Source organism: Mustelus asterias, chromosome 7 (genome assembly GCF_964213995.1).
Source record: "Mustelus asterias chromosome 7, sMusAst1.hap1.1, whole genome shotgun sequence".
Lineage (NCBI taxonomy): Eukaryota > Metazoa > Chordata > Chondrichthyes > Carcharhiniformes > Triakidae > Mustelus > Mustelus asterias.
The window spans coordinates 77,342,056-77,370,037 of NC_135807.1; the positions used below are offsets into that span (position 1 = coordinate 77,342,056).

General features: G+C 42.9%; 1 protein-coding gene across 1 annotated transcript; it reads right to left on the reverse strand.

The window, feature by feature from the left end:
- Positions 1 to 1,982: 1,982 nt before the first annotated feature.
- On the reverse strand, positions 1,983 to 27,982 carry prdm14 (PR domain containing 14). Its single transcript, XM_078215500.1, has 7 exons — positions 27,385 to 27,982; positions 26,495 to 26,553; positions 25,986 to 26,253; positions 25,690 to 25,892; positions 23,628 to 23,729; positions 22,505 to 22,727; positions 1,983 to 2,167 (listed from the first exon to the last, which is right to left on the reverse strand). Exons 1-7 carry the CDS (start codon positions 27,980 to 27,982, stop codon positions 1,983 to 1,985), a joined length of 1,638 nt encoding a protein of 545 aa, XP_078071626.1.

Here is a 27,982-nt window from a genome sequence, read left to right on the forward strand (position 1 = left end):
TCTTGGCAAAATAAACTTAAAGGATCTATACTGTGAGAAGTGTGCAAAATCTTAATAATTATATATAGCTTTTAAAACTGCATCACTCCAGCAATCTTCTAACTCTGAGAGCAGGAAAGGAACCATTTACACTTGTGTCATAATTTAGCAAATACATTCTGCAAGTTTCTGTCAGTCTGTGGTTAGATTGTTGGTGGTTTACTAATTCCAAGGTCTGTAGCCATCGTTGTGCAGTACAGTGACTCCTGGGGTCGCTCGGTAGGGGCTGCTTTCCTCTATGTATGGATTCTGTGGGGCCAATGACTCCTCACTCGAATTGTAAAGGTAATCTCCATCCAGAGTGTCTGTCTGATTGGTTGGCATACGATGCAATTCCTGGGTGGCATCAGCATCTACCTGGAGCCTCTCATCTGATTAACAAATGAAGGTAGATGTTAGAAACAAAAGAAAAATCAGCAATTTCAATCAGGGTGACTTGATCTTCAGTAGTCGGTAGTGTCATGAAACTGGACACGTCAGACACCATTTTTTTTAATTGCTATCATTTCTACAACTTGAGAGACAAATTGTTTAATTGTCTTTTTTTGTTCAATTTTGTCCCTTCCAATTTTGGAAACATTGGCTCTTTCTGAAGTAGAGTTTCACATGTGCCAACACCTCTCACAAGTGACTATAGTTCATGGAAGCCTAGACTATTATAAAGCTAGTTGACCACAAAGGATGTACTAGCCAAACCTAATTGCATCTTCATTTGTGCACCTTGCACCAAAGATTGCTGAATAACATGCAGCAATGGAAATCCTTTTCCTCACCGCTAGGAAATAAGCCTAATTATAAGACTCAATTAAGCTCAGTTAAGTTAATACAAATATCTTGGGGGTAATTTTAATCTAGCTCTCTGGTTTTGTACTCTGCCCAGCTGTTCTGACCTCTTGCTCACTCAACATCTATGCATGCACATCCTGCTGTATAGACTGCCAGCATTCCTCTAAAGTTCTCAATGGGAAGATTAGGTTAAAATTGCCTTTCTGGTGTTACTGTTGTTGAATATCACAATGTAATGAAGCGTGCGTGGCAGCCAACTTGCTATCCTTACAGCTAGACTCTGTTGATACTGCAAGGAAAGACAACGCAATACTCAACCACATACATGGGAAGATTTCAGGTTTGATTCCTGATTCGAAATGAGTTAACTGATCTTAGCCCAGGTTGCAAGAGTGCCAAGTATTTACAGCACAGAAACAGGCCGTCCAGCCAACAGGCCCAAACCAGTGTTCAGTTCCACTCACCCTTTTCCATCGAAACCTATCAACATATCCCCCTATTCTTCCTCCATCATGTGTTTATCTAGCTTCCCCTAAATGTATCTGTACTATTTGCATCAACTGTTTCTTGTGATAGTCAGCTCCCTATACTAACCATTCTCTGGGTAAAAATGTTTCTCACGAATTCCCTCTTAAGTGGCACTAAGTGAATTGCTCCTTTGGTGAGCTGGTACAGACATGATGGGGTGAATAGCCTCCTTCTGTGCTGTAACAATTCTGTAAATTAGTGACTATCTTACATTTATGATTACTAACTCTGGTCTTCCCCCGTAAGTGGGGACATCTAAGAAAAAATCTACTCTGTTAAACCCATTCATAATCTTAAAAGCTTTGCCTCACCCTTTGGTTTTCCCCTTTCTAGAGAAAAGAGTCCCAGACTCTTAAATCTTATTCGATAGGTATAATCATTCAGTTCTGATGTCATCCTGTTAAATCTCACACCACTTCCAGCATCCAAATTGTTCACAATACTCATCATGTGATCCAACCCAGGTTTTATATGGGTTTAAAACAATGTAATTGTTTTCAATTTATTTCCTTTGGAAATGAATCCCACAAGTGTCTTTGCTTTTTTATGGCCTTATTAGCCTGATTAATTAGTGATTTGTATACCTATACCACATTTCAACACTTATTTTCCGAAGATTATATGCCTTGTTATTCTTCGTATCGAAATGTACCACCACATATTTCAATTAAAATCTCTTTGCCAATTACACACTGGTTCTGCAAGTTTATTGCCTTCCTGTATTTTCTTTCTTTCCTATATTTTGTCACAGTTTTCCTCTGTATTAACTGAACTTCCAACTTGCTGTCATCCACAACTTTGCAGCTTGTAATTCCTGAATGTAAATCATTTGTTTAAATGGTGAACAGCCATGGTGCCAGCATCGATCCTTGTGGTTTTTCATCACTTCCCACTTTTTTCAGCCTGAGTAACTAGCTTTAACCCTTACTTTGTTTTCTGTTTTGTAATCAACTTGCTATCCATTCTGCATCATATCCTTTAACTCCACACAATCCTGACCTTAATCTTGAGCCTAACATGTGACACCTCATCAAAGGTTTTTTGAAAATGTAACAATATTCCCCATTTACTGCATGATCCTCATTTACCCCTTTCAATAAGATTGGTCAAATATGATCTTTCCTTTTGTAATCCATGCTGAATATTCTTGATGATATTTTCAGTTTCTAGATGGTTTTCTATTACATTTATGAGTAAGGATTCGATTAGCTTTCCTGTCAGCATTATTATACTAATTGGTCTATGATTCCCTGGACTTATTCTATTTCCCTATTTTGATTTGGGAATCAGAATAGTAGGCTAGTTCTCTGACAATATTCCCTTTTCTTATTCCAAGCTAGGGATTTTATCTTTGCTAAATTTGAGTAGTTTATCTATTATCACCCCCTTTTTATCCTAATTTTTAAAATGTATTTTTGATCTCTTCTTCTAATGGCCCCATGTTAGTATCCTTGCTAAATACTGAGGCAAAGTAATTATTTAATCTTGCTGCCATTTCACTATCGTTGCCTGTGGGTTTATTGTGTATATCCCTTAGTGGTCATATCCCTACCCTGATGTTTTCTTCATTATTTATGTATCTTTAGAATACTTTACTCATATTCATTATATTCTTTAACAGTTTCTGTTTGTCTTCCTGTTTGTTTTCTTGACTTATTTCCTAACTTTTTGGGGGTTTTTTTCCATCTTCTCCTTTCCCGTTTAGTCTATGCTTTTTCTTTAGTTTCAATGTTGCTGTTGTTTCTTTCTCCAACCTGCTGTATCATTACTGGTTGGTTTGTTCTGGCTTTTTATTGGAACTTATTTCTCCTGGACTCTCATGCTCCTTTCTTTGCCAGTAAGGTTTTCCAGCATTATTTCCCTAGTTCCATTCTCACCTCAGTAAAATTAGTCCTTTTTCCCCCAAGTTATTACTTTGGTTTTCACCTTACATGGGTTCTTCTCAAAATCAATCTCAAACCTTATTATGTTTTCATTGCTGTTACCTAGATGTTCCCCTATATTTACTTCTTTTAACTATTCTAATACATTTCCTGTTACTAGATGCAACAATGATCCCTCTTGTATTTCTTTTGAACATGCTGCACAAGAAAAAAATCCTGCACATATCCTAAAATCTCTATTCCCATACCTCTTTCACTAACTCATTTTGCCAAGCTCCCAATCATTCAAATATCCTTCCACCTCATTAGTGAAGTGCGGTTACTTCGGACCACTACGATGCTAATGCTCTTGGGAAAACGAACAGGAAAAAGGGTTAAATTTATTGTATCATTCAGGAAATGAACCATGAAATGACTGAGCAAGAATATTGGAGTAAAGCAGGAGGAGATGTATGTTATCCAACATCTCGGTGCCTTTGGAGAAATAAGAGCTCATGTTTATAAATCAGGAAGCAGAAGAGAAATAGCTGAAAAGAGAAAGTAAAAAAATAAATCTTGGAAAGGCCTTAGTGCCACTTCCATACAAGAGGCTTTGGTTTTTTTTTATGATGTTCATCACATGCTGCTTATAGACGTCACCAGATCGTACAACTGATGTAAGAGCCACTGACGGGACAGGGACAGTCCAAATCAACAAGTCAGCACTTCTACAGTTCCAGTTCAAATTTATCAAAAAGCTCTAATATGTTCAGGGTAAGAATGTACAAAGCTGTGCCAGCAATCTTACCATAAATGTCATTTCCACAAAACCGCATTCTTATAACAACTTATTCTTACATTCAGTGTAACAACCCCACATCGTTCTACTTTTGTACCATCTATACAGCCATTCTCCACAAAACATGATTTTTTTGGATCTGATTTATTTCATTGTTATAACTGTGCATATCTGTAACTGTTTTTATTTAAGTGGCATCAACAAATGGAGCAGTAATGTATAAGGCAAGAGCAACATTTTCCTATGGGGAATTCTGGAAATCATGTATATACCTTGCAAGCGATAATCGGATATTGACGCTTGAAATATTTGCAGCAGCCTCACCATTCATCTTGGTTTTTAGCGCAATTGTTTAGAGCACATTGTAGAAGGGAACACCACAATCAAACAATCTATATTAGTCCCTTTCTATTTAAAGAAATGCTGCTCATGATTTTCACGTAGATCTCTAATACTTCCACCCTGTGCTTTTGATTTGGGTTTTCCATGTTAGCACAAGTTTAGTTAGTAATAACAAATTCAAAATGTAAAATCCAGATGAGAAAAATATACCATACAAGGACATAAATGTCTCAGTGCAACTCTGCTGGCAGGAGCACAGTGGAAGACACTGGTGATTTTCTAGCCGTTCTGGAGTATCCCGAGTCAAGATAGGGTGACTTCATTAGATGTCTTGCCACTTTGGTTGTCGATGGGTAGGAGAGGAAAGGTGGTGCCAACCTCTGTTCATGCCATCACCAAGATTACCAGCCAGAAAGAATTTTTAATATCTCGCCTCATTTTCAGGGCAGTGAAAAGAAATAAAAATGGGACAATTTTAAAGCTAATCCCTTTCATTTCTCTTTGCTATATATACGTGGCTGACATTTTGCACTGCACAGTCCCTTTAAGATTGCAGTGTGTTCATGAACTGTAATGGGAACATTGGTCGTATGCCTGTTTGTTCCCTGTTTGCACATCCCGGATTGCCAATGTCCAAGTCACTGGGTGCTGAAAGGTTGTGGAGAGAGGGGAATTCCCTCACTCACCCTGCCCCCTCTGAGGTCAGGAGTCATGTTTATTCTTTATTCTTTCATGGGATGTGGGCATAGCGAGCAAGAACAACCCCTAATTGCTCTTGCAGTTAAGAGTTAACCACATTGCTGTGGGTCTGGAGGCACATGTAAGCCAGACCAGGTAAGGATGACAAATTTCCTTCCCTGATGGACATTAATGACATTTACAACAATCGTTTCATGGTCTTCATTGGACTTTTATTGAACCTGATGGGATTCAAACCTGGATTCCTAGGACATACCCTGGTGTTCTGGATTACTAGTCTAGCGACAATACCACTACGCTATTGCGTACCTGTTTACTTGGTAAGGTAAACAGAAGCTCCTCCTTGGCCAATACTTGAATGAATTGTTTGAGGATAAACCAGGTCCCACCAGAAATCTACTTTGGTTCAAAAGAATATCCAAAGTTGGTGTACAATTGACAGACTTGAAATAAAGCTGGCAAACCTGCATCTGAATCCATAGGCATTCCTATCTGAAGACATTTGTGAGAGAAATGAATAATTTTACTTGCCTGCAAAAATTTTGCACAGCCCCAATATAGTGTTTAGTCATCCAGATCATGAGATCACTAATGCAATTCATGTGCTGGACCACATTAATTGATATTAACCAGACAGCATTTGCTGTGTTACAAAACATTTGTCCTTATAATGGAAAAGATCAGGCAGAAGACTCCCTGCTCTTGATGCCTATTCAGTCGTGGAAAGTGTGTGTTTGTAGATGTCAGCTAGATTGGGCGCAGTTCATCTGTAATGTTCTTCATAGCTGACTAGCCTGCCAATACTTTATGTGAAAGCTCACAAATCAAGAACAGCAACTTAAACAAGTTGCAGCACAACAGTGGCTGCTGCTGCATTTCACCATAAGGCAAAGCAGGGTAACAGGAGCTGTGGAGGAGGGGGCAGGACAAAGAGATCAATTAAGGGAAGGAAAAATTATTATTTGCAGATGCATTCAAGCTGCTCATTGTAGGATTGAGTTTGATTGACAGCTGTGATGGAGTACAGGAATAAGGAGATACTTTTCCAATGTGAAGGGCTAAAGATTAGCAGTGTTATCCCAAGGTACTGTGAGGTGCTTCCACCTCTATATAGTGCCGCTGGCTACAGACTGGAACATAGAATCATAGAATGGTTACAGCACAGAAAGAAGCCATTCAGCCAGCTTTCTTTGCAAGAGATATCCAGCTAGTCCAACACCCTTTCCCTTTCTCTCTAGCCTTGTAGATTTTGTCTCTTCAGGTGCTTATCCAATTCTCTTATGAAATCCATAATTGAATCTTCCTCCATCTGTCAGGCAGTGCATTCCAGATCCTCAGCACTCACTATATAAAATAAGTTATGCCACATCCTGCCACTGGTTCTTTTGCCAATCACCTTAAATCGGTGTCCTCTAGTTCTCGATTCTTCCACCAGCGGGAATAATTTCCCCCTGTCTGTTTAGATCATTTTCAACACCTCTATCAAATCTCCTCTTCCCAGAGAACAGCCCCAGCTTCTCCAAGCTATCCATGTAACCTCATCCCTGAAACCATTTTTTGCACCCTCCCTAAAGCCTTCGCATCCTTCCTAAAGTATAATGTCCGGTGTTTTATAAAGGTTCATCGAAACTCCAGAAGTGCTGAGATAAACACATTTTAGTGAAGAGCTGAAGGAAATCAGTATTAGCAGAAAATTGGTTTTGGGGAAATTGATGGGATTTACCTTCTTTACTACATCTCCAGGTCCTGATAATCTTCACCCCAGAACATGTAAGGAAGTGGCCTTGGAAATAGTAGATCCATTGGTGGTTATTTTCCAAAATTCTTTGGACTCTGGACTGGTTCCTACAGATTGGAGGGTAGCTAATGTAAGCCCGCTGTTCAAAAAGGGAGTAGAGAGAAAACAGGGAACTTTAGACCAGTGAGCCTAATGTCAGTACTGGGGAAGTTGCTAGAGTCCAATATCAAGGATTTCATAACTCAGCATTTGGAAGGCAGTGGTATAATCAGATAAAGTTAGCATGGATTTACAGAAGATAAATCATGCTTAACAAGTCTATTGGAATTCTTTGAGGATGTAACTAGTAAAGTTGACCGAGGAGAACCAGTGGATGTGGTTTATTTAGACTTTCAGAAGGCTTTCGACAAGGTGTCACATAACAATCGTGAGACAGAGTACAGGAATTAAACAGAGAATCTAGTGAACTGGTGCGATGACAATAATCTCTCCCTTAATGCCAACAAAACAAAGGGGATTGTCGTCAACTTCAGGAAGCGTAGTGGGGAACATGCCCCTGTCTACATTAATGGGGATGAAGTAGAAATGGTCAAAAGCTTCAGGTTTTTATATGTCCAGATCACCACCAACCTGTCCTGGTCCCCCCATGCTGACACTATAGTTAAGAAAGCCCACCAACGCCTCTACTTTCTCATAAGACTAAGGAGATTTGGCATGCCACCTATGACTCTCACCAACCTTTACAGATGCACCATAGAAAGCATTCTTTCTGGTTTTATCACAGCTTGGTATCCTCCTGCTCTGCCCAAGACTGCAAGAAACTACAAAAGGTCGTAAACGTAGCCCAACCCATCACGCAAACCAACCTCCCATCCATTGACTTTGTCTACACTTCCCACTGCCTCATCAAAGCAGCCAGCTTTTCCCACTGGGAAAAAGATACAAAAGTCTATGGTCACGTACCAGCTGACTCAAGAACAGCTTCTTCCCTACTGCCATCAGACTTTTGAATGGACCTACCTCGCATTAAGTTGATCTTTCTCTACACCCTAGCTATGACTGTAACACTACATTCTCCACTCTCTTGTTTCCTTCTCTATGAATGGTATGCTTTTTCTGTATAGCGCGTAAGAAACAATACTTTTCACTGTATACTAATACATGTGACAATAATAAGTCAAATCAAATCAAATCAGACTACTATGTAAAGTTAAAGCACATGGGTAAAGCACCTGCAGTAATGTCTTGAGTTGGATAGAAAGTTGATTAGCAGATAGGAAGCAAAAGGTTGGCAGAAATGGGTCTTTTTCTGATTGACAGTCAGTGACTAGTGTGGTTCCACAGGGATCTGTGTTGGGACCCCAACGGTTTACATTATATATTAATGAGCTGGAAGAGGGAACTGAACGTATTATCTCCAAATTTGTAGATGATACAAAGTTGGGTGGGAGGGTGAGCTGTGAGGAAGATACAGAGATGCTTCAGCATGATTTGGACAGGCTGAGTGTGTGGGCATATGCATGACAAATGAGTATGATGTGAATAACTGTGAGGTTATCCACTTTGGTAGCAATAATAAGAAGACAGAATATTACTTGAATGGGTGTAAATTGAAAGAGGTGGATATTCAGCGAGACCTAGGTGTCCTCGTGTTTTCAGTCGCTGAAAGTAAACGCACAGGTACAGTAGGCAGTAAAGAAGGCAAATGATATGTTGGCCTGCATAGCGAGAGGATTTGAGTATCGGGGTAGGGATGTTTTGCTGCAATTTTTACAGGGTGTTGATGAGGCCACACCTGAAGTATTGTGTGTAGTTTTGGTGTCCTTATATGAGGAAGGATGTCTTGTTGCAGAGGGAGATCAGCGAAGGCTTACCAGGCTGATTCCTGGATTGGTATGTCTGTCATATGAGGAGAGATTAAGTTGGTTAGGATTATATTCACTGGAGTTTAGAAGAGTGAGAGGGGATCTCATAAAAACTTCTTAAATTCTAACAGGATTAGACAGGGTAGATTCAGAAAGAATAGCCGTGATTCTCCCAAAAGTGCTGAATTGGCGGGAAAACTGTTCTAAATCCTGACTGTTTTATCAGTTCAGCTTCTCACCTGAGTCCCACTCTGTGCACTACAGAGGTCCAAGTCGTGAACATCATTAAAAATCCAGGGGGGGCGGAGCCTATTTGTGCCGAAGTTTGAGAGTTCTGGAACTCTGCGCATGTGCAGTGGTCCTGATTTTTCAGACTACCTATATGCTGGCCAGCTCATTCGGTGACCAGCACGGGACTCCCACAGTGCTGGCTCTCCAGCACCCCCCACGGCCTGATCACGGCCCCCACAACAATTCCTGGGCCAGCCCCGACCCCCCCCCCCACCCACCCGGAGCACCACGATGCATAGCCCACCCCTCCCCCAGCAGTGGTGATTCCCCGCACCCCCCCTCACCCTGGCAGACCCTCCCCCCTGCTGACCCCCCCCAGGGTCAGACCCCCCTGGAGGCAGGCCCCCCCAGCAGACCACCCCCCCAAGCCCACCTCAATCACTGCTCTCCCTCCATCCCAGACAGATTCTGTCTGCAGAGTGGCAGCGGGACCCTCCACCCCCACTGATTGCCTCTAGGCCCCACCCACAGTAGGCCCCACCCCCTTGGCACTGCCCAATGCCTGGTGGGGTGTCAAAGTGCCCCGTGGGCATGGGCATTTTGTCCCTTGGGCAGGGGACACCACCCCCCACCACCTGACCCCGGGGGGGTCCCCAATTTACCCCCCTTCATTCCGGCGGGGTCTCCTGCTCGTTTTCCGAACGTGGGGAGCTAGTCTGAACCCCGCCAGAATGAAGTACTCCTGGCGGGATGGGAGATTCGATCGGGGCCTGAAGGTTCCCGATAATGACCTGTTAAACATATTTAAAATATATTTTAAAAAGATTCAAATGACTTACCTGCCGTCCCGCCGGTTTCCAGCATGGTCCGACTAGCGACTGTTCGCCAGCTCTGGGAGATGCGCATGCGTTCCCGGCGCATGCACAAATCCCGGTACAAGGCCAGAGATGCGCATCTCCCACCTCAACCCACCAGAAAAGTTGCGGGTCGCGATGGAGAATCGTGGCCAATGTTCCCAATAGTGGGGGAGTCCAGAACTAGGGGTCATAGTTTGAGGATAAGGGGTAACCCTTTTAGAACTGAGGTGAGGAGAAATTTCTTCACCCAGGGGTGGTGAATGTGTGGAATTCACCACCACAGAATGTAGTTGAGGCCAAAACATTGTCTGATTTCAGGAAGAAATTAGATAAAGCACTGAGGGCTAAAGGGGTCAAGGGAAATGGGGGAAAGGGGGGGATCAGGATATTGAATTTGATGATCAGCCATGATCAAAATGAATGGTGGAGCAGGCTCAAAGGGCCAAATGGCCTACTCCTGCTTCTAGTTTCTATGTTTCTATGTTAACCTCCTTGCACTTGTGTATGTGGGATAGAGTTGGGCAGCTTGGCCCCAAAACCAGATCTTATACAGCCACGCAATGGGCAAGTGTTAAAGTGGGCTGGTTAAAGGGTCCATATCAGGTCTCTGGGATTTTGTCTCAATTGTAATAAGAGCAGTTAGGCCCTCTAGCTTCACCACTCACTCCCCACAGCCCTTTATACCTCCCATACCAACTCCACGATGAAGATTTTCCAGTCCCGCCAATGATGGGCATTGTCATGGGCAGGACAGGAAAATTTTGGAGCGCCACCAAAACTTTTGTCCTGCTGCTGGCAGGGCTGGAAAATCCTGCCCAATGGCAACTCATCATCCTTTCATACCCATTCACCCAGTATGCATTATGTACATAATCAATGAGACATATAATAACAACAATGGCAAGTGTGAAACTGAAAAGAAAACACCTATTCAAATATGTTCTTTGAAAAATAACTGCTGTTTTTATGATGCCATAAAAGTGTCCATCAGGCTGATCATTAAAGTAGCAATAACAGAGGTTTAAACATTCACACCTTTTAAACGTACGCAAATAAACAGATCACAGAAATAAATTCCAACCACTTAAAGATGTCAGTCAAGCAGAGTCAACAATTCACTACACTTGTCAAAACAGATCCCCTGCTGACTTAATGATTTTAGTGGTCTGAACACAACCTAGCATGCATTTTTTCCTGAGTAGTTCCACACTTGCCATTGTTTGCCCATACCCAATGAGTGATATGATTAATACGTACTGGGCATGGAAGGGGCATGGTTGACATGGAGAGTTTGGGGGTCAGGGGAGTGACTGAGGATTATGGGTAAGACCTTTAAAATTCACCTATCAAACGATTCCAATTCCAAATATGGTCCAGACTCCTCTGAGGGGCCATGAACCCATGAAGAAGCTGCTCTGACTCCACAAAAATGATGGGGTTGGGGGCAGCAGAAATTGCTAGAAGATGCTTATCCTACAACGGACCTGGTCAGTTCAGGAGAGCATGGTGTGGGCTCACTCCCTGACCCTTTTTCCACGCTGGCAAAAATTTCCAGTCATGCTGTGGAGATGCCGGCGTTGGACTGGGGTAAACACAGTAAGAAGTTTAACAACACCAGGTTAAAGTCCAACAGGTTTATTTGGTAGCAAAAGCCACAAGCTTTCGGAGCCTTAAGCCAAAAATTTCTAGTGCCAGGAACAGAGCTGGGAATCCCAGAAATGGCTCTACCTGCCATTCTTACATAGCTCCAGAGTCATCCCAACTTCACAAAAGTCTGACCCTCTGCTATATTTATAAAGTTCAGGATTTCATATACCTCAGAGTCTGCCTGCTCCTGCATCCCTTTCAGAATTGTATCCTTTATTTTATATTTTCTCGCCCCTACCAAAATATAACACTTTACTCCACTCTGCATTAAATCTATCTGCTATATGCCTGCCCCTTATCCCTTGAAATCTAAGACTATCCTCCTCACAGTTCACAATGTTTCCAAGTTTTGCCTCACTCTTTGCAGATGTTGGCATTGTACCCTGTACACCCAAGCCTAGATTGTTAATGGAAATCAAGAAAAGCAGTGTTCCCAATCTCAACCCTTTGGGATCCCGCCTATAAACTTTCCAAGACTCTCAAAAACAACTGTTCATCGCTATTCTGTTTCCTGTTACACAACCAATTTTGTATTGACACTGCCACTGCCCCTTTTATTCCACGGACTTCAGTTCTGCAGACAAAGCTGATATGTGACACTTTATCAAATGCCTTTTGGTAGTCCATATACATCATATCAAATTTAACACCCTCATCAGCCCTCTCTGTTACTTCATTAGAAAATCCAAATCAAATTAGTTAAAAACATTTTTGGCGAGATTTTACGGCCTCACTCGTCCCAAAACGATAAAATCCCACTCGCGGTCAATGGACCTTTCTATGGTCCGCCCCTCGCCCGCTCCGATTCCCGGGGTGGGCGGGGCTGTAAAATTCCTGCCTTTGCTTTTAACAAATCTGCGCTGGCTTCCCCTAATTATTACAAATATGTACAAGTGACTGTTATTTTTTTGTCCTGGATTATCATTTCTGAAAGTTTTCCCACCATTGGGTTAAACTAGTTGGCCTTTCGTAGCTTGGTTTATCCTTCTGTCTGTCACAGCTCCACTCTTCCAGTTTCTCTGGCACTTCCCACTCATCCTGATCTCCAAGCGAAAACTTTGCCTACAGTGCTGCAACCTGTAGTCAGAACAACTGCAGCTTCCTCCAAGCACATAACACTCTGAGCCACTTCTGCGTACTTGCATGAACACAGTAAGAGTTTTAACAACACCAGGTTAAAGTCCAACAGGTTTATTTGGTAGCAAATGCCATTAGCTTTCGGAGCGCTGCTCCTTTGTCAGATGGAGTGGAAACCTGGTGTTGTTAAAACTCTTACTGTGTTTACCCCAGTCCAATGCCGGCATCTCCACATCATACTTGCATGAATCCAATGTGATGTAATGTAAACTGATGCAGCAGCTCAATTGGCTGGAAGGAAACAAAAGAAGATCGGGGGAGTCTACTACTGCATTAACCAAACAAACGCAACAAGAAACACATCAAGTGCTAAGAGTAGAGATGGAACAAAATATATTGCACACAGGCTCAGAACACGGCCTTCACTCATCTATCAGCAAAAAGAGAGAGACAAACATCAGAAAGATGTGAAGATGTAAGCTCCTGTGTGATGAGTTCTAAGTAAAAATTGCAGTGATTTTCCAATTTTATAACAATTTTCCCAATGGAGACTTGGAAATAATGCCACTATAGAAGTTTGTCCTGGCGTATTTCATTCAGGTGCCACCTTCTTGTCCTATCTCTATTGTATTCCCAGAACAGCAATTACGCTAATTACGGGCTCCCAGGATAGAAACACAAGATGAATGCAGTGCAAAAAGGGAGGGTTAACAGTAACAAGTGTACTTAGAAAGGTGTGAATCTGCAGAGATTTCAATGACAAAATACCATGAAGATGTTGATAATGTGGAGGAGGAAGTGGAAATAGCTGACGTTTGCAGGAATATTCAATTACCGTAAAGCGGGGAATGTTTTTCAAAAAATTGTGACAGGAAAGTTAAAGAAACTTTGTTAGGAATTAAAATATATCTTAACAAGTAAGCTTTTTTTAAGTTACATTCGTATTTAGTTTTGTTCTTCAAGTTAATTTGTGTTTAAAGGTAAATTTTATGAGAAGTTTCCAATTTGCAGAACCAGATATGTATTTAAAAAGGTGACATATTTGTACTTCGTGGGGGCTGGGGGATGGGGGGGGGGGGGGGTGGGTGTGGTGTGGAGGGATCATTCAAGAACACTCATCTGCCAGCAAAAAGAGAGAGACAAACATCAACTTCTGCAGGTGGACCATAAACTCAGTGAAAAACACTTTTTGGTCTACCTGAAACCTGTTAGTCTTTCAGGATAAGGACTGAGTGTTGCCAGCTGGCAAATTCCAAGGACCAGCAATGCTGAGGGATGCACTCCAGAGTGCCACATACTGGAGTAAAAGAAGTTGAACTGTTTTGCACTTGACATAACAGTTCAAATCTGGCATTACATAATGTACCTAAACCAGTCTAGAACAAGCCAGCACTTAAAACTTGAGGGTTAAACATGATGTGGAAATGGGATATTTCAAAAGTGGGGTGAACTTTTTAAAGTGAATTATTTGTTGGTAATAGAGTGAGAAATTTTCCACATGACATTCACTTATTGGAGATCAAAACGTTGATCAATTTATTCTTACTAAATCTTTATCTTAAGGACATTAAGATGAGGAATGGTAAATACTGAGAGAAATGCAATACTGACCGAATTTCAACTATCTAAAAATGCAGCACTTATAATGCAGTAAAACAGCCCAAAGGAGCTTCACAAAGAAGCATTATTAAACAAAATCTAATACTGAGCCATCTAAGGAGATACTGGTACAGATGACCAAAAGCTTGGTCAAAGAGGTAGGTTTTAAGGAGCATCTTTAAGAAGGCAAGAGATATAAAGAGGTTTAGAAAGGGAATTCAAGAGCTTACAACCTGGGGCAGCTGCCAATGGTAAAGCTATAAAAAGCAGGAATATAAAGCAGACCAGAATTGGAGGAGCATCAAGATCTTAGAGTTTAGATTGCAGGACTAGAGGCACTCAGTTATTTCAGCTATTCTGTCAGTATCAAGCAATCCCGGGATCAGTATAGTACAGAGTAAAGCACCCAATGCTTTGCTAAATCCCAATCACAAATGGTAACCTTCCATTAAAAATCTAATGTCTTCCTCAACAGTCTCACTGTCTGAGATTGTTAGTTTAGTGTAACATTAATTTAATGTAACATTAAGGACAATTTTGTGCTGTGTGTCATTAGAAGCTGAATTAAGACCGACTAAACTGGTTTCATTTATGCTCTTTCATCCATTCACTCTGTGCTGAATTTAAACCCTCCACTGCAAGTATATCGTTCATTAAACATGAAGACCAAAATTGTACACAGTATTCCAGGTGTGCTCTCAACAAAGCCTAGTATAATTTTAGCAAGACTTATTTAATCTTCTACTCCAACCCCGGCAATAAAGGCCAACATGCCATTTGCTTTCCCAATTGCTTAATGTGGACCTGCAAGCTAACTCCGTGTGTTCCTCAGTTTATTATACCCAAGTCTCTCTGAACATCAACATTTACAAATTTCATGCCTTTAAAAATGTTCTGCTTTTCTATTCTCATGAGCAAAGTCAATACTCTCACATTTCCCCCATAATATTTCATTGCCACCTTGTTGTCCCCTGACTGTACCTACCTATATATCTTTATAGCCTCTGTGTCCTCCTCATAGCTTACATACCCTTGGTACCATTAGCAAACTTAGATGCATTATCTTCTGTCTCTTTGTCTAAGTCACTAATATAGATTGTAAATAACTGAGGCCCAACACAGATCACTGCGGCACTCCTCTAGTCACATCCTACCAACTTGAAAATACCCAATTAAGCCCTAATCTCTGCTTCTTGTCCATTAACCAATCCTCTATCCTTGCCTAATACATCACCCCAATCTCCTTGAGCCCTTATCTCGTATATTAAACCTCAATTGTGATATCTTTGCAAGATGTCTTTTGGAAATCTAAGTACACAGCAAATGGTTCCCTTTTATTTACTCTATTAGTTATATCCTCAAATTTGTCAAACGGTAATTATTTTTGGTAAAAACATATTAACTTGTTCTAATCATACTATGCTTTAAGTGCATTGTTAAGACTTCTTTAATAATAGATCTCAGCACTTTCCCAATGACTGACGCCAGGCTAATTGGCAAGCGGTTCCTATTTTCTCTCTCCCTCCTTTCTTGAATAGCAATGTTATATTTGCTAACTTCCAACCTGCTGGTAATGTTCCAAAATTGAAGCAATTTTGGAAAATCGTAGCCAGCGCACCTACAATCTCTACAGCATTCTCTCTCAGAATGCTGGAATGTAGGCCATCAGGTCCTGGGGATATGTCAGGTTTTTTTCCCTCGAATTTCTCCAGCATTTTTCTTTGCTAATATTAATTACCTTAATTTGCTCATTCTTATTAGCCCCTGGATTACCCTCTGCTTCTGTTATGTAAATCATGTTTTCAACTGTGAAGACAGACACAAAGGGCTCAATTCTCCAATCGCGACACGCTACTTCTTTGGCACTTCAGGTTGGGAGATGCGCGCGTCGGCCGTTTTGCAGGATTCATGCATGCGTTCCTGACGCATGCCCGTCTCCCACCGCCAAAGAGCAGGCGCTGTCGAGAACACGCTGGAAACTAGTGGGAAGACCAGGTAAGTGATTTTAATCTATTTTTCATGTAATTTAAATGTCATTATCGGGCCTGGGACTGAATTCTCCGGGCCCGAGAGCATCTCCCACCCAGCCAGGAGTATTTCACTCCGGTGGGGTTTAGAGTAGCTCCCCCCATATCCAGGGAACAAGCAAGAGACCCCGCTTTAGTTAAGGGGGCAATCGAGGTCCCCCCAGGGATCGGCGGTGGGGGGGTGGTGCCCCTTGGACATAGGCAGTGCCAGCCTGTGCCCCCGGCATTGCCCAAGGGGCAAAGTTCCCATGCCAAGGGGGCATTGGGCAGTGCCAAGGGAGTAGGGCCTGAGGGGTGTGGCCAAGGGGTGGGCAGTGCCTATTGTGGGCAGGGCCTAGGGCAATTGGTGGGGGTGGGGGGTCCCGCTGCCACCCTGCATTGGGATTTGGTCGGGGCTGGAGTTGGCCAGCTATCAGGGCGGGCTGGGGGAGGGGGGGTGTCTGCCAGGGTGGGGGCGGAAGTGATCGAGCTGGCCAGCAAACGGGAGGCTGACAAACCAGGGCCATGCATGTGCAGAGGCCCGGAACTGTCAGATGCCAATGTGAATAGGCCCCGCTCCCCAAGCTTTTAATTATATTCTCGATTGTGACCTCTGCATTGCACAGAGTGTGGGAGATTCGAGTTTGAACTCCCACTGAAAAAAACAATTGTGAATTACACCATTTTTCCCACCAATTCAGCGCTTAGAATTTTTTTGGGAGAATCGGGCCCAAGATATTTGTTCAATGCCTCTGCCATTTCCTCATTCCCCATGATAATTTTGCTGCCTTCTTCTACAGGACCAGAATGTTTACTTTGGCTACTCTGATGTGTACCTGTAAAAGCTCTTACAATCTGTTTTTATATTCCTGGCTAGTTTGCTCTAATTTTCTCCCTTTTAATCAACATTTTGATGGCCTTTACTGGTTTCTAAAACACTCCCAATCCTCAGACTTGAAACATTATAAGCCTCTTCTTTTAACTGAATACTATTCTTAATCTCTTTATTAAGCCGTGGATGGATCTTTCTCACTGAGTTTTTGATTTTCAATGGAATATAATTTTGCTGAACATTTTGAATTGTTTCTTTAAATGTTTCCCACTGCATATTTACCTTTTACCCAATCAACCTTAGCCAACCTATGCAATTGGCTTAAATAAACTTTTAATGTTGGTGATTGGAATGTGTTGTTTTTCATTTTTAAGTGGAATTCAATTGTATTATGATCACTATTTCCTAGTGGATATTTTAGTATGGCATTATTAACTAACTTTGCCTCATTGAACAATACAAGATCTAAAAACTGTCACTGAAGCATTCTGACAACTCATCTTGCCGATGATATTCACACATCAGCAGATTTATTTTTGATTTATTAACATTACTACATTTGCCCAAATTTATAAAACTGCAAAAATCAGGTTGAACTGGCCCATTGTGCAGATGCACCTTGTGCCGGCAACTTAAAAGCTAGCTGTGCCAAGCTGTGTATCAGAAATCCTGCTCACGAGATTAAATAAACTACTGGTGCACAGGAAGTTTGCAGTCTACGTTGACCTAGGGAGTATGACACAATAGTTATAAAAGGACCACAGCTTGCCATTAAAACATGACAGAAAAGTGGAATAATTGTTACCACTCTCTTCTGAGACAGGAAGCCTTCAAACAGTTATACAGCTCTCTGGTGGCTTAACTCGTTAAAGCATTGAGTAGCTGAATCACAGAGAACAGGAAAGTCCCAGATGCAATCCTCAATCTGTGATGTCTTAGTTGATCTCAAATGAGATGGCAATAGTAATGCTTCCCATTTGGCCACAAGGCCCTTCAGTGAGGGAGGAGGAAATCACCCAGAGGGAGCTCACTCCCCGTCACTATCCAAAGGCAAGAGCACTTTTGAAGACATGAGCAGTGGACAGGATTGGTTTCGAACATAATAACCCCATCTCTGTTCAAATAGGCAACTGAAACTCACCAAGTAATAAAAACTGAAAGAGATTTTCAATTGTTAAAAATTGGGTGGGCTTCAAACAGAAAGCAGAAGGAAAGAGAATAAAACCGACATCTTTTAAAAAACACATCTAGTTTTCTCTAGTCAATTTGTGAAGGCATTGATTCTTGCTGGGATTTGATTCTGGCTGGGATTTGATTCTGGCTGGGATTTGATTCTTGCTGGGATTTGATTCTTGCTGGGATTTGATTCTTGCTGGGATTTGATTCTTGCTGGGATTTGATTCTTGCTGGGATTTGATTCTTGCTGAGATTTGATTCTTGCTGGAATTCGATTCTTGCTGGGATTTGATTCTTGCTGGGATTTGATTCTGGCTGGGATTTGATTCTGGCTGGGATTTGATTCTTGCTGAGATTTGATTCTTGCTGGGATTTGATTCTTGCTGGGATTTGATTCTTGCTGGAATTTGATTCCAGGAGTATCAGCAGCATCTCCAGTGCCCACAGGAGCAAAGGATATGCAATCTAGACTGCTGAGTGTTGGTGGCTAATCCATCACGAAGGACATCACAACCAAACATAATCTTGTGCTCATCCAATCTTGTCCTCCTCCAAAATCCACACAAACATCAGGACCACTGGGATAGCAATCAAGGGAATAAACTCAGGCTGATTTTCTCCATCCGAGCACAGGTACCCCTGTTGCTCCCCAGATGAGACTAATTAATTGAGAGTAAACCAAGAATTGAAGCTGTGGGCCTACTGGCCTGAATGACTCAGTGTCTTATCTGGTATTCAGGGAAGCAACCTTTAATCTTTTTAATAAAGGCTAAGATTAGTTACTATTCCTCACATGTATAAACTTTTCTTGTTTACAGAGCAGGGTCAAAAATTCATAATTCCCTCCGTTATCAACATTTATTGAAGGGTGCAGATACCCCCAGGTTAATAGAGCAGTTGCATTGCAAAAGGTTTGTGTCAATATTAGTGGTTTTGGCTTCGTAGACACAAATTGATTGGGTTACTTCAGCCTTGAAGTCACATGAAGAATACTTAGCCCAGGGTGTGGCATGAGCTCTGAAACATAGTCCCAAGCCACTCGGGCTTAGCATGTTTGGCAAGTTTTAAGACATTTCCTAGCAATCAAATGGACCACTTGATAACTTTTAACATTTAGTTTTTAATGTTTTTAATACCAGCAGGGAACCAATGGGCACATCAACTCTCCTAATATTAAAGTTGAACTAGCATTCTGAAGCCAGGAAGTGAAGTTCTGCACTTGTGAGAAGATAAGCATGAACCTCCAGTCTCACTGTAACTAACTCAGTCTGCTGACTTTGCAATTTATTCAGTGAAGGTAACACTTGTACCCTTAGGATTTTGTTTGAGAATGTTTTGTTACTGCAAAATAAATACAGGTCACTGAAAGGAAGATTACACAGACATTGATCTTCTGCCTGTGTACAATAAAAGAATTAAATGACTTTCACAAGTTGCAAAGCATGATTTTCACAAGTTGTAATGCATGAGGGATTAATCAAGCCGCACTTGGGAAGAGGCAACAACTGTAGAAGTGAAAAGTATTTGTAAAGAGCATTTTGTTCATTAATATTGTACAATTACTTGTTTCTAAATCTGTAACTGGCTTCAATTAATTAATCACTGTACAGAGTTCTCACAAATCTATATATATTTCATCAAAAAATAGCTGCTAAGTTTCACTGAGGATTTAGTAAATATACCGTGTGTGCGGAAGCAAACATACTTAACATTTTTCTACCTGATCTCTGCAAGGGTGTCAGTGGGGACTTAACAATTGGCCTAGATTAGAGACAGGGAAAAATTTCAACCAGGGTACCTCTGTATCCAATTGCTATCCATTAACACCACAAAAGAGGATGGATATCTATTGATAAGCAGATAGGAATCACGCCTGTGATATTCCTTTTGTCAAACAGTTGCCAATAATACCATATTTAATTCTTGGTTTTCACCAGGTAGCATCCTTGATTATTTGAGGGTTGACAAACCATTGCTTATGCCCTGTTTTACTACAGGGCAGGGCAAGTAACCCACTGGAGATGCTGCTGATACTCCCCAAGGCCCCGTCAGACAGAATGGGAATCAAACAAAATACTTGGCATTATTCAGAAGAACAAAGAACAATACAGCACAGGAACAGGCCCTTCGGCCCTCCAAGCCCACGCCGCTCCCTGGTCCAAACTAGACCATTCTTTTGTATCCCTCCATTCCCACTTCGTTCATGTGGCTATCTAGATAAGTCTTAAACGTTCCCAGTGTGTCCGCCTCCACCACCTTGCCCGGCAGCGCATTCCAGGCCCCCACCACCCTCTGTGTAAAATACGTCCTTCTGATATCCGTGTTAAACCATCCACCCCCCCCACCCCCCCCACCCTCACCTTGAACCTATGACCCCTCGTGAACGTCACCACCGATCTGGGAAAAAGCTACCCACTGTTCACCCTATCTATGCCTTTCATAATTTTATACACCTCTATTAGGTCACCCCTCATCCTCCGTCTTTCAAGTGAGAACAACCCCAGTTTACCCAATCTCTCCACATAACTAAGTCCTTCCATAACAGGCAACATCCTGGTAAACCTCCTCTGCACTCTCTCTAAAGCCTCCAGGTCCTTCTGGTAGTGTGGCGACCAGAACTGGGCGCAGTATTCCAAATGCGGCCGAATCAACGTTCTATACAACTCCAACATCAGACCCCAACTTTTATACTCTATGCCCCATCCTATAAAGGCAAGCATTGTCGACGGCAAACTTACTGATCACCCCGGTTACACCTTCTTCCAGATCGTTTATATAAATCACAAACAGCAGAGGTCCCAATACAGAGCCCTGCGGAACACCACTAGTCACAGGAATCCAGCCGGAAAAAGACCCTTCCACTACCACCCTCTGTCTTCTGTGACCAAGCCAGTTCTCCACCCATCTAGCCACCTCCCCCTTTATCCCATGAGATCCAACCTTTTGCACCAACCTACCATGAGGGACTTTGTCAAACGCTTTACTAAAGTCCATATAGACGACATCCACGGCCCTTCCCTCGTCAACCATTCTAGTCACTTCTTCAAAAAGCTCCACCGGGTTAGTGAGGCATGGCCTCCCTCTCACAAAACCATGCTGACTATCGTTAATGAGTTTATTCCTTTCTAAATGCGCATACATCCTATCTCTAAGAATCCTCTCCAACAACTTCCCGACCACGGACGTCAAGCTCACCGGCCTATAATTTCCCGGGTTATCCTTCCTACCCTTCTTAAATAACGGGACCACATTAGCTATCCTCCAATCCTCTGGGACCTCACCTGTGTCCAGTGACGAGACAAAGATTTGCGTCAGAGGCCCAGCGATTTCATCTCTCGTCTCCCTGAGCAGCCTTGGATAGATTCCATCAGGCCCTGAGGATTTGTCAGTCTTTATATTCACTAAAATCCTAACACTTCCTCCCTTGTAATGGAGATTTTCTCTAACGGGTCATCACTCCCCTCCGAGACACTCCCAGTCAACACATCCCTCTCCTTTGTGAATACCGACGCAAAGTATTCATTTAGGATCTCCCCTACTTCTTTGGGCTCTAAGCATAATTCCCCACTTTTGTCACTGAGAGGTCCGATTTTTTCCCTGACAACCCTTTTGTTCCTAATGTATAAATAAAATGCCTTGGGATTCTCCTTAATCCTGGCTGCCAAGGACATTTCGTGACCCCTTTTTGCCCTTCTAATTCCTCGTTTGAGTTCTTTCCTACTTTCTTTGTATTCCTCCAGAGCTCCCTCCGTTTTTAGCTGCCTGGACCTAACAATCATCTAGGCAACTGACCTAACTGTCCAAGATGTTGAAAAAACAACCTATTCCAATACTGACATGTTCTTTATTCAAAAGAAAGTCAAAAACTGAATTATCATTGTCCATTTATCACTCGTCAGTTGCTGGGTTGTCATTTCCTGAACCCACTATCCAGTTCAGAACTAGATGGTTAATCACTCCAGTGGATTCATCCTGCAGCACAAGCCATCACTTTCAGGAAAGAGGAGACACAACAGACAGAAAAATGGTTTGACAGGACTGGGAGTGGTGGAGTAAATGAGAACTGACAGGTTTCTGACAACCATATACATATACATGTAGAGTTAAGTAGTTCCAAAAGATACTAACACAAGCGAATAGTATAGGCCATGCACTTTCAAACTGAATTAGTATTTTCCATGCAGAGCAAAGAACAGCTGTTTTATCTTTGTTAAGATATTTGTTTGATTGACAAAGCAAATGCAGTGAAGCTGGAAAATAAGTACTTATGGATGGGTGAAGCAATCCCTCCACTCCCAGACAGAAAATTGATGATAACCTTTGATCATAAGTGCCAATAGTTGGTCACTTGTTAGTTCTCATTTGGTGAGCTCAAAGGTGAGTACAACCAGCTACCCCACCACCTCCCTCTGCTCACTAACCTGTGTGGAGTTGCATCTGATGATACTTGAGCTCATGCGCTTCCACAAAGCTCCTGTCACAGATTGTACAAACAAAACTTTTGTCTTTGGAGTGTGTGCGCCTCACGTGGCTGTCGTGGGCTGCGTGTGAGGCAAAGGCTTTGCCACAATGTCGGCATTTGAAGGGTTTCTCTCCAGAGTGCTGGCGAATGTGGGTCCGCAAGATGCTTGAGGCAGTGAAAGCCTACAACCAGGGAAAACAGCAGAAATATATCTGTGATGCTCAGAATAACTGCAAAGAAGCCACTTGGCCATTTGAAACTCTTCCCTCTAACTCTCACATTATAGCATCCAGGTGAATTAATGTTTTTTTATCTAACCAGCTTCACCTGGTAGTTTATTCCAAATATTTATCATTCTATATGTTTACACGGTTGGACAGCCACATCTGTGCTGTTGGTTCCCAATGCATTGATCTTGCACAGCTAACAGCAGCATCAAAATCAATTTCTGGTATCTACTATGGCTAAAGAAGCCTGGTAAAATATGGGTCTCTTTGGCTGCCAAACCTAAGAAATCCAGTAAGTGTATTTTGAATTTGCTGCCACCTTTGTTGAGACTCAGGTGTCAGGAATTCATAGATTCATAGAATCGTAGAATCCCACAGTGCAGAAGGAGGCCATTCGGCCCATCAAGTCTGCACCGACCACAATCCCACCCAGGCCCTATCTCCATAACCCCATGCATTTACCCTAGCTAGTCCCCCTGACACTAAGGGGCAATTTAGCATGGCCAATCCACTTAACCGGCACATCTTTGGACTGTGAGAGGAAACCAGAGCACCCGGAGGAAACTCACACAGACATGGGAAGAATGTGCAAACTCCACACAGACAGTGATCCAAGCCGGGAATTGACTCCGGGTCCCTGGTGCTGTGAGGCAGCAGCGCTAACCACTGTGCAACTGTGCCATCGCAAGTTGGCAAAACCAGCACAGCCCTTAACTCAATATAAAAGCAGATTTTAAGTAAAGCATTTATTCTTATATCAGTTTTAAATTTGAACTTCATTGACGTAATATTTATTTGTTCTGTTTTTCCATGTGTTGCCCAACGATAATTGTACAAATGGTCATTTGAACCTACCTTGTTGCAGTAAACACATTTGTATGGCCGCTCTCCTGAGTGAACCCTCATATGTTTATTAAGACTGGAGGACTGTGAGAAGCTCTTCCCACATACGGAGCACTGTTCAACAGAGAGAGTCACATGTTGGAAAAAGACTGTAAAACTAACTGTCCCACAACTAACTGTACAATGATAATAGCATGTTCAGTGCTATGCTTTGCACATATCTACATTGATTACTAATATCATATTGAATTGTGTGCAGTGAGGAGCTGGCTATGGGAATGCAGGATAAGTATATGTCGTGGAAATGTTGCAGCTGCACTGGAAGTTATTTTGACAGGAGTAGTTGTGCAAATTGGTGCACCAATGCATTCTGACATTATCTGATGCACTTGCCCCGAGCAATTTTCACATCCCTCAGCTGTGTCACCATAATAAGCTACAAACAAAGGTTTGGTGTCTCTCAAAACGAGTTGTGGTATTGTCATTGAACTGGTAATCCAGGGACCAGGGTAATGCTCCGGGTTTAAGTTGTTATGGTTGACTGTTGAAGTGGCCGAGCAAGCCATTCAGCTTGGAGCAATTAGGGTTTGATAATCCCATGAATTAATTAAAAAATGAGGGGACACTGAGAATTGAAGAGTGTTTTCAAGTAAAAGATATCAAATGCAAAAGTTCTCCTGATAAAAAATGGAAACAGATGAAAACATAGAAAATGGTGTCAGTCCTGAGAGAAAAGGGATCGTAATCAGGGTGGTGCAGTGGTTAGCACTGCTGCCTCACAGCGCCAGTGACCCAGTTTTTTCCAGCCTTGAGTCACTGTCTATGTGGAGTTTCACATTCTCCCCGTGTCTGCCTGGGTTTCCTCCGGGTGCTCTGGTTTCTTCCCACTGTCCCAAGATGCGTAGATTAGATGGATTGATCATGGTAAATGTGCTGGGTTACAGGGATAGGGTGGGATAGTGGACCTAGGTAGAGAGATCTTTAGGAGGGACATGCAGACTCAATGGGCCAAATGGCCTCCTTCTGCACAGTAGGAATTTTATGGTTTAGTATTATCCATTGGATGTACAGACAAATCCCTTTTTGATTTTCCAAATCTGATGGTCATTGTACATGAGGATGTAAGTGGCTGCTCCAGATGTTTTGGGATGTGGGCCACATCTGTTAAGGTTTATCTTGCATATCAGGTGCAGAATGGTGGAACTGGTGATATTTTCAGGATTGCATCTCCAATTCATTCATGTGAATAAAACATCAATACAAAATCAAAGTACTGTCCGTTGGAAATCCAAAACAAATCTCATCGATATAACAGTATCATTTCATAGCCTGTATTGTTACTAGAAGGTATAAAAAGTACATACAACAAATATCTATTCATTTATATGTTTAAATCAGATATGATAACTCCTAAGGGGCGGTTATCTAACATTTTTCGTTGCACCATTATTGGGAAAGGTTTAATTAGAAAGATCACTATAAACAACGCCAACCGGGTTATTCGATTTTAACCGATCGGACTAGAGGAGCTAAATCAAATGTTCTTTGCAGAAAGAATGTCGGGATTTAACGTCAAACCCGCAGGTATCGGATCAGGATAGAAAGGACTCATTCCATAGCTCACTTCCAACCAAGAAACTTATCTTTCTCTGGGGCAGCCCACCAAATCTTCAAAAGCGCTTCACATCACATGAATACTTGTGATTATTTGGGCAAACAGGGGTCAGAAAGTGAGAGCAATTTCCATGTTTGTTATTATTTAGCAGAAATTGTCCCTGGAGTAAATGGTTTGAAATATTCCTATTCAATTCTATTAGATTGTGTTACTGGGGCACAGGTGATCTCTGGGCAGCAGGGAATGATGTGGAGAATGAGCAGGGAATGGACAGAGATGTACAGTACAGTGTGGATCACTGGCAGCAGATTGTGGGCAAATTCATTCATTCAAGATCAGACTGAATAAAAGCCGGGAGTAAATCTGACTGCGAGCTTGGGCAGGGCGCGGGCTGTATTTGGGTGTACCGTTCCCGTGTACATGCAGGAGGATGTGTGCAGACAGTGTATTTGTGCTCACTTTGTGAGGTCGGTGTTTCTCGTGTACATGCAGGATATGGATCCTCAGCCTGTCTCTCTTCTCAAACGATCTGCTACACAGGTGACAGGGGAACTTGCGATCGCCCTGGTCCACACAGCGAGTGTACTTCAGATGTTTGTCCCTGTAGTACTTGTAGGCGAATACCTTCCCACACCTCTCACATTTAAACCCCTCTCCGGACTCTGCCAAAGGGAGAAAAGTGGCATTTCAGTCAAGTGATCGCAGCTAATGACAGTAAACCGCAAAAGGGCAGAAAATCGTTTAAGTGTTTTAACCTTCAGGCTGCTCAGTGAATGGGCTTTCAGGCATTTCCTTCAAAGTGACCGGGATTCCCATAAACTGGAGATAACAGTCTCCATACCACACCAGCAGCTCCTGCCTCTCCGCCACATCCTTACACGTCTCATAGAAGATTTTCCCTTCGCTCTGGACGGCTGTCAAATTCTGTTCTTGGGGCGACCTGGCACAGTTAACCAAGGCCATCCAGTTACTAGCCGCCCCTTTCCCATCTATGAAGTGACTCAGTCTGCCGTCTTCAAAAATCTGCAATAGAAATTCCGTGTGTGTGTGTGTGAGCAGCCCTGGCAGCAGAGAGATCAGTACAGAGCCCAGCCCCTTCGGGGCAGCTAGCTAAAATAGTAACATTCCCCCCTGGCAAAAACTAACATCAATATCGCAGCAAACTATGTTATCCTCTACACTTCCGCGTCTGCAACTAAACGCACAGAAAGTATTCCGATCTCCTGCCACTGTTTACTGTGAGATGTACCAGAATCATCCTCACCTCCCACATGAAGGAATTGTCGTCGTAGGTTTTAATTTCACTCATATTCACCACTTTTCCTGTAAAGGGTCCAAATCGGACCCCCTTGGGGATGAGGTTTTGGGAACAGAAGACGCCGAGATGAGGAACTCCCCCGTAGAAGGTGTGAGAGACAGCGAGCCCTGGGAGAGAGAGAGAGAGAGAGAGTCACCCGCACAGAATTTAACCAAACCAGACATAGCAACCAGCTCCCTTCAGCCTCCCTCTCTCACCCACTCTCCCCTCCCAGAGAAAAGGTTGTGGCTTCGATCCTCCAGTCCCGAGAGTTATGCACTCAGATTTGGGCTGCCACTCCAATGCAGGGCTGAGGGGGTGCCACACTGTCAGAGGAATGGGGGCTCAGCTCTCAGTTAGCTGTGCAAAGTCTCATCAACATACTGGATTTGGAAGAAGGGAGAGGCGAATCCCTCGTGTTTTAGCTAATGTTTACCCCCAATCAACATTGCAAAAACAGATTATCTTGACATTATCACATTTTTCTTTGTGGAATCTTGCTGTGCACAAATTAGTTACTATGTGTCCTATACTTTGAAGCATTTCATTGGCCAGAAAGTGTTTCAGAATGCCATGAGTTCGTGAAAGCGCTATATAAATACACATCTTACTTTTTTCTTTTCCATCCCCCCTTCCCTCACCCACTCTCCTTCCCTCACCTATCCCTCACCCATCCCTCATGTCACTCACCCACTGGGATTTCCAAAGTGTCTCTGTCCAGTAGCTGAACCTCGGGTCCACCTGCAGAGTAAAGAAGCAGGAATATGATCACTGTTTTGTTTTACAATGAGAAATCCTTCTGGTTAGCCGAGTTATTATTGACACAAGTGGAGAGTGTGCCAGGCTGGAGTCTGTACCTGTGTTTCCCGATATTCGCAGTCCTGAGATAGCGTGAGCGGCCAGCTGGTCGGGACTGCCCATGTTCATGTGGCCATACAGAACCGTGTTGAGGTCCTCCTCGGTGAAGTGGCATGTGGGAGCTGGCTGAGTGCCCTGCACTGGGTAGAGCTGGGGGCACAGAGCCTCCTGGCTGGCGTTAGGCTGGCTGCGGGACCCCCGGCTCTCCTGCTCCCCGCGCTTGGCCAGGGCAGAGGGGACACAGGAGGGGAGAGGGGGCTTGCTGCGGTTCCGGGGATAGACCGGGTGCACATTACCCGGCATTTTACTGAAGACGGGCAGGGAAGCCGCCGGCAAGATGCTGCAGATCCGCTCGGTTATACACGGAGACTCGCTGAGAAATGAAAAGTTGCTGAAACTAAAGGGCATGACTGAGCTGGAGTCGGTGACCAGCCTGCCCAGGGACTTGAGAGGCTGCAGGACTTCCTCAGAGGAGCGGAGCACATCAAGGTAGTGGGCATGGGGCAGGATGGAGGCGGGATAGCCCGGGATCCTGGCTGGAGTCGCCGTCTTTAAGGTTTCAATCGGGTACAGTTGATCTTTTACCGACAAGGACAT

Excerpts from the sequence above, each read along its gene's own strand:
- prdm14 (XM_078215500.1), bottom strand. The coding sequence starts at position 27,982 with ATGTCCTTGTCGGTAAAAGATCAACTGTACCCGATTGAAACCTTAAAG. Across the intron at positions 23,730-25,689 it reads AGAAACACCGACCTCACAAA|TGCTCCGTATGTGGGAAGAG; the intron begins GTGAGCACAAAT and ends TCTGTTGAACAG. Across the intron at positions 2,168-22,504 it reads TCAGATGCAACTCCACACAG|GAATTACAAGCTGCAAAGTT; the intron begins GTTAGTGAGCAG and ends ATTTACATTCAG.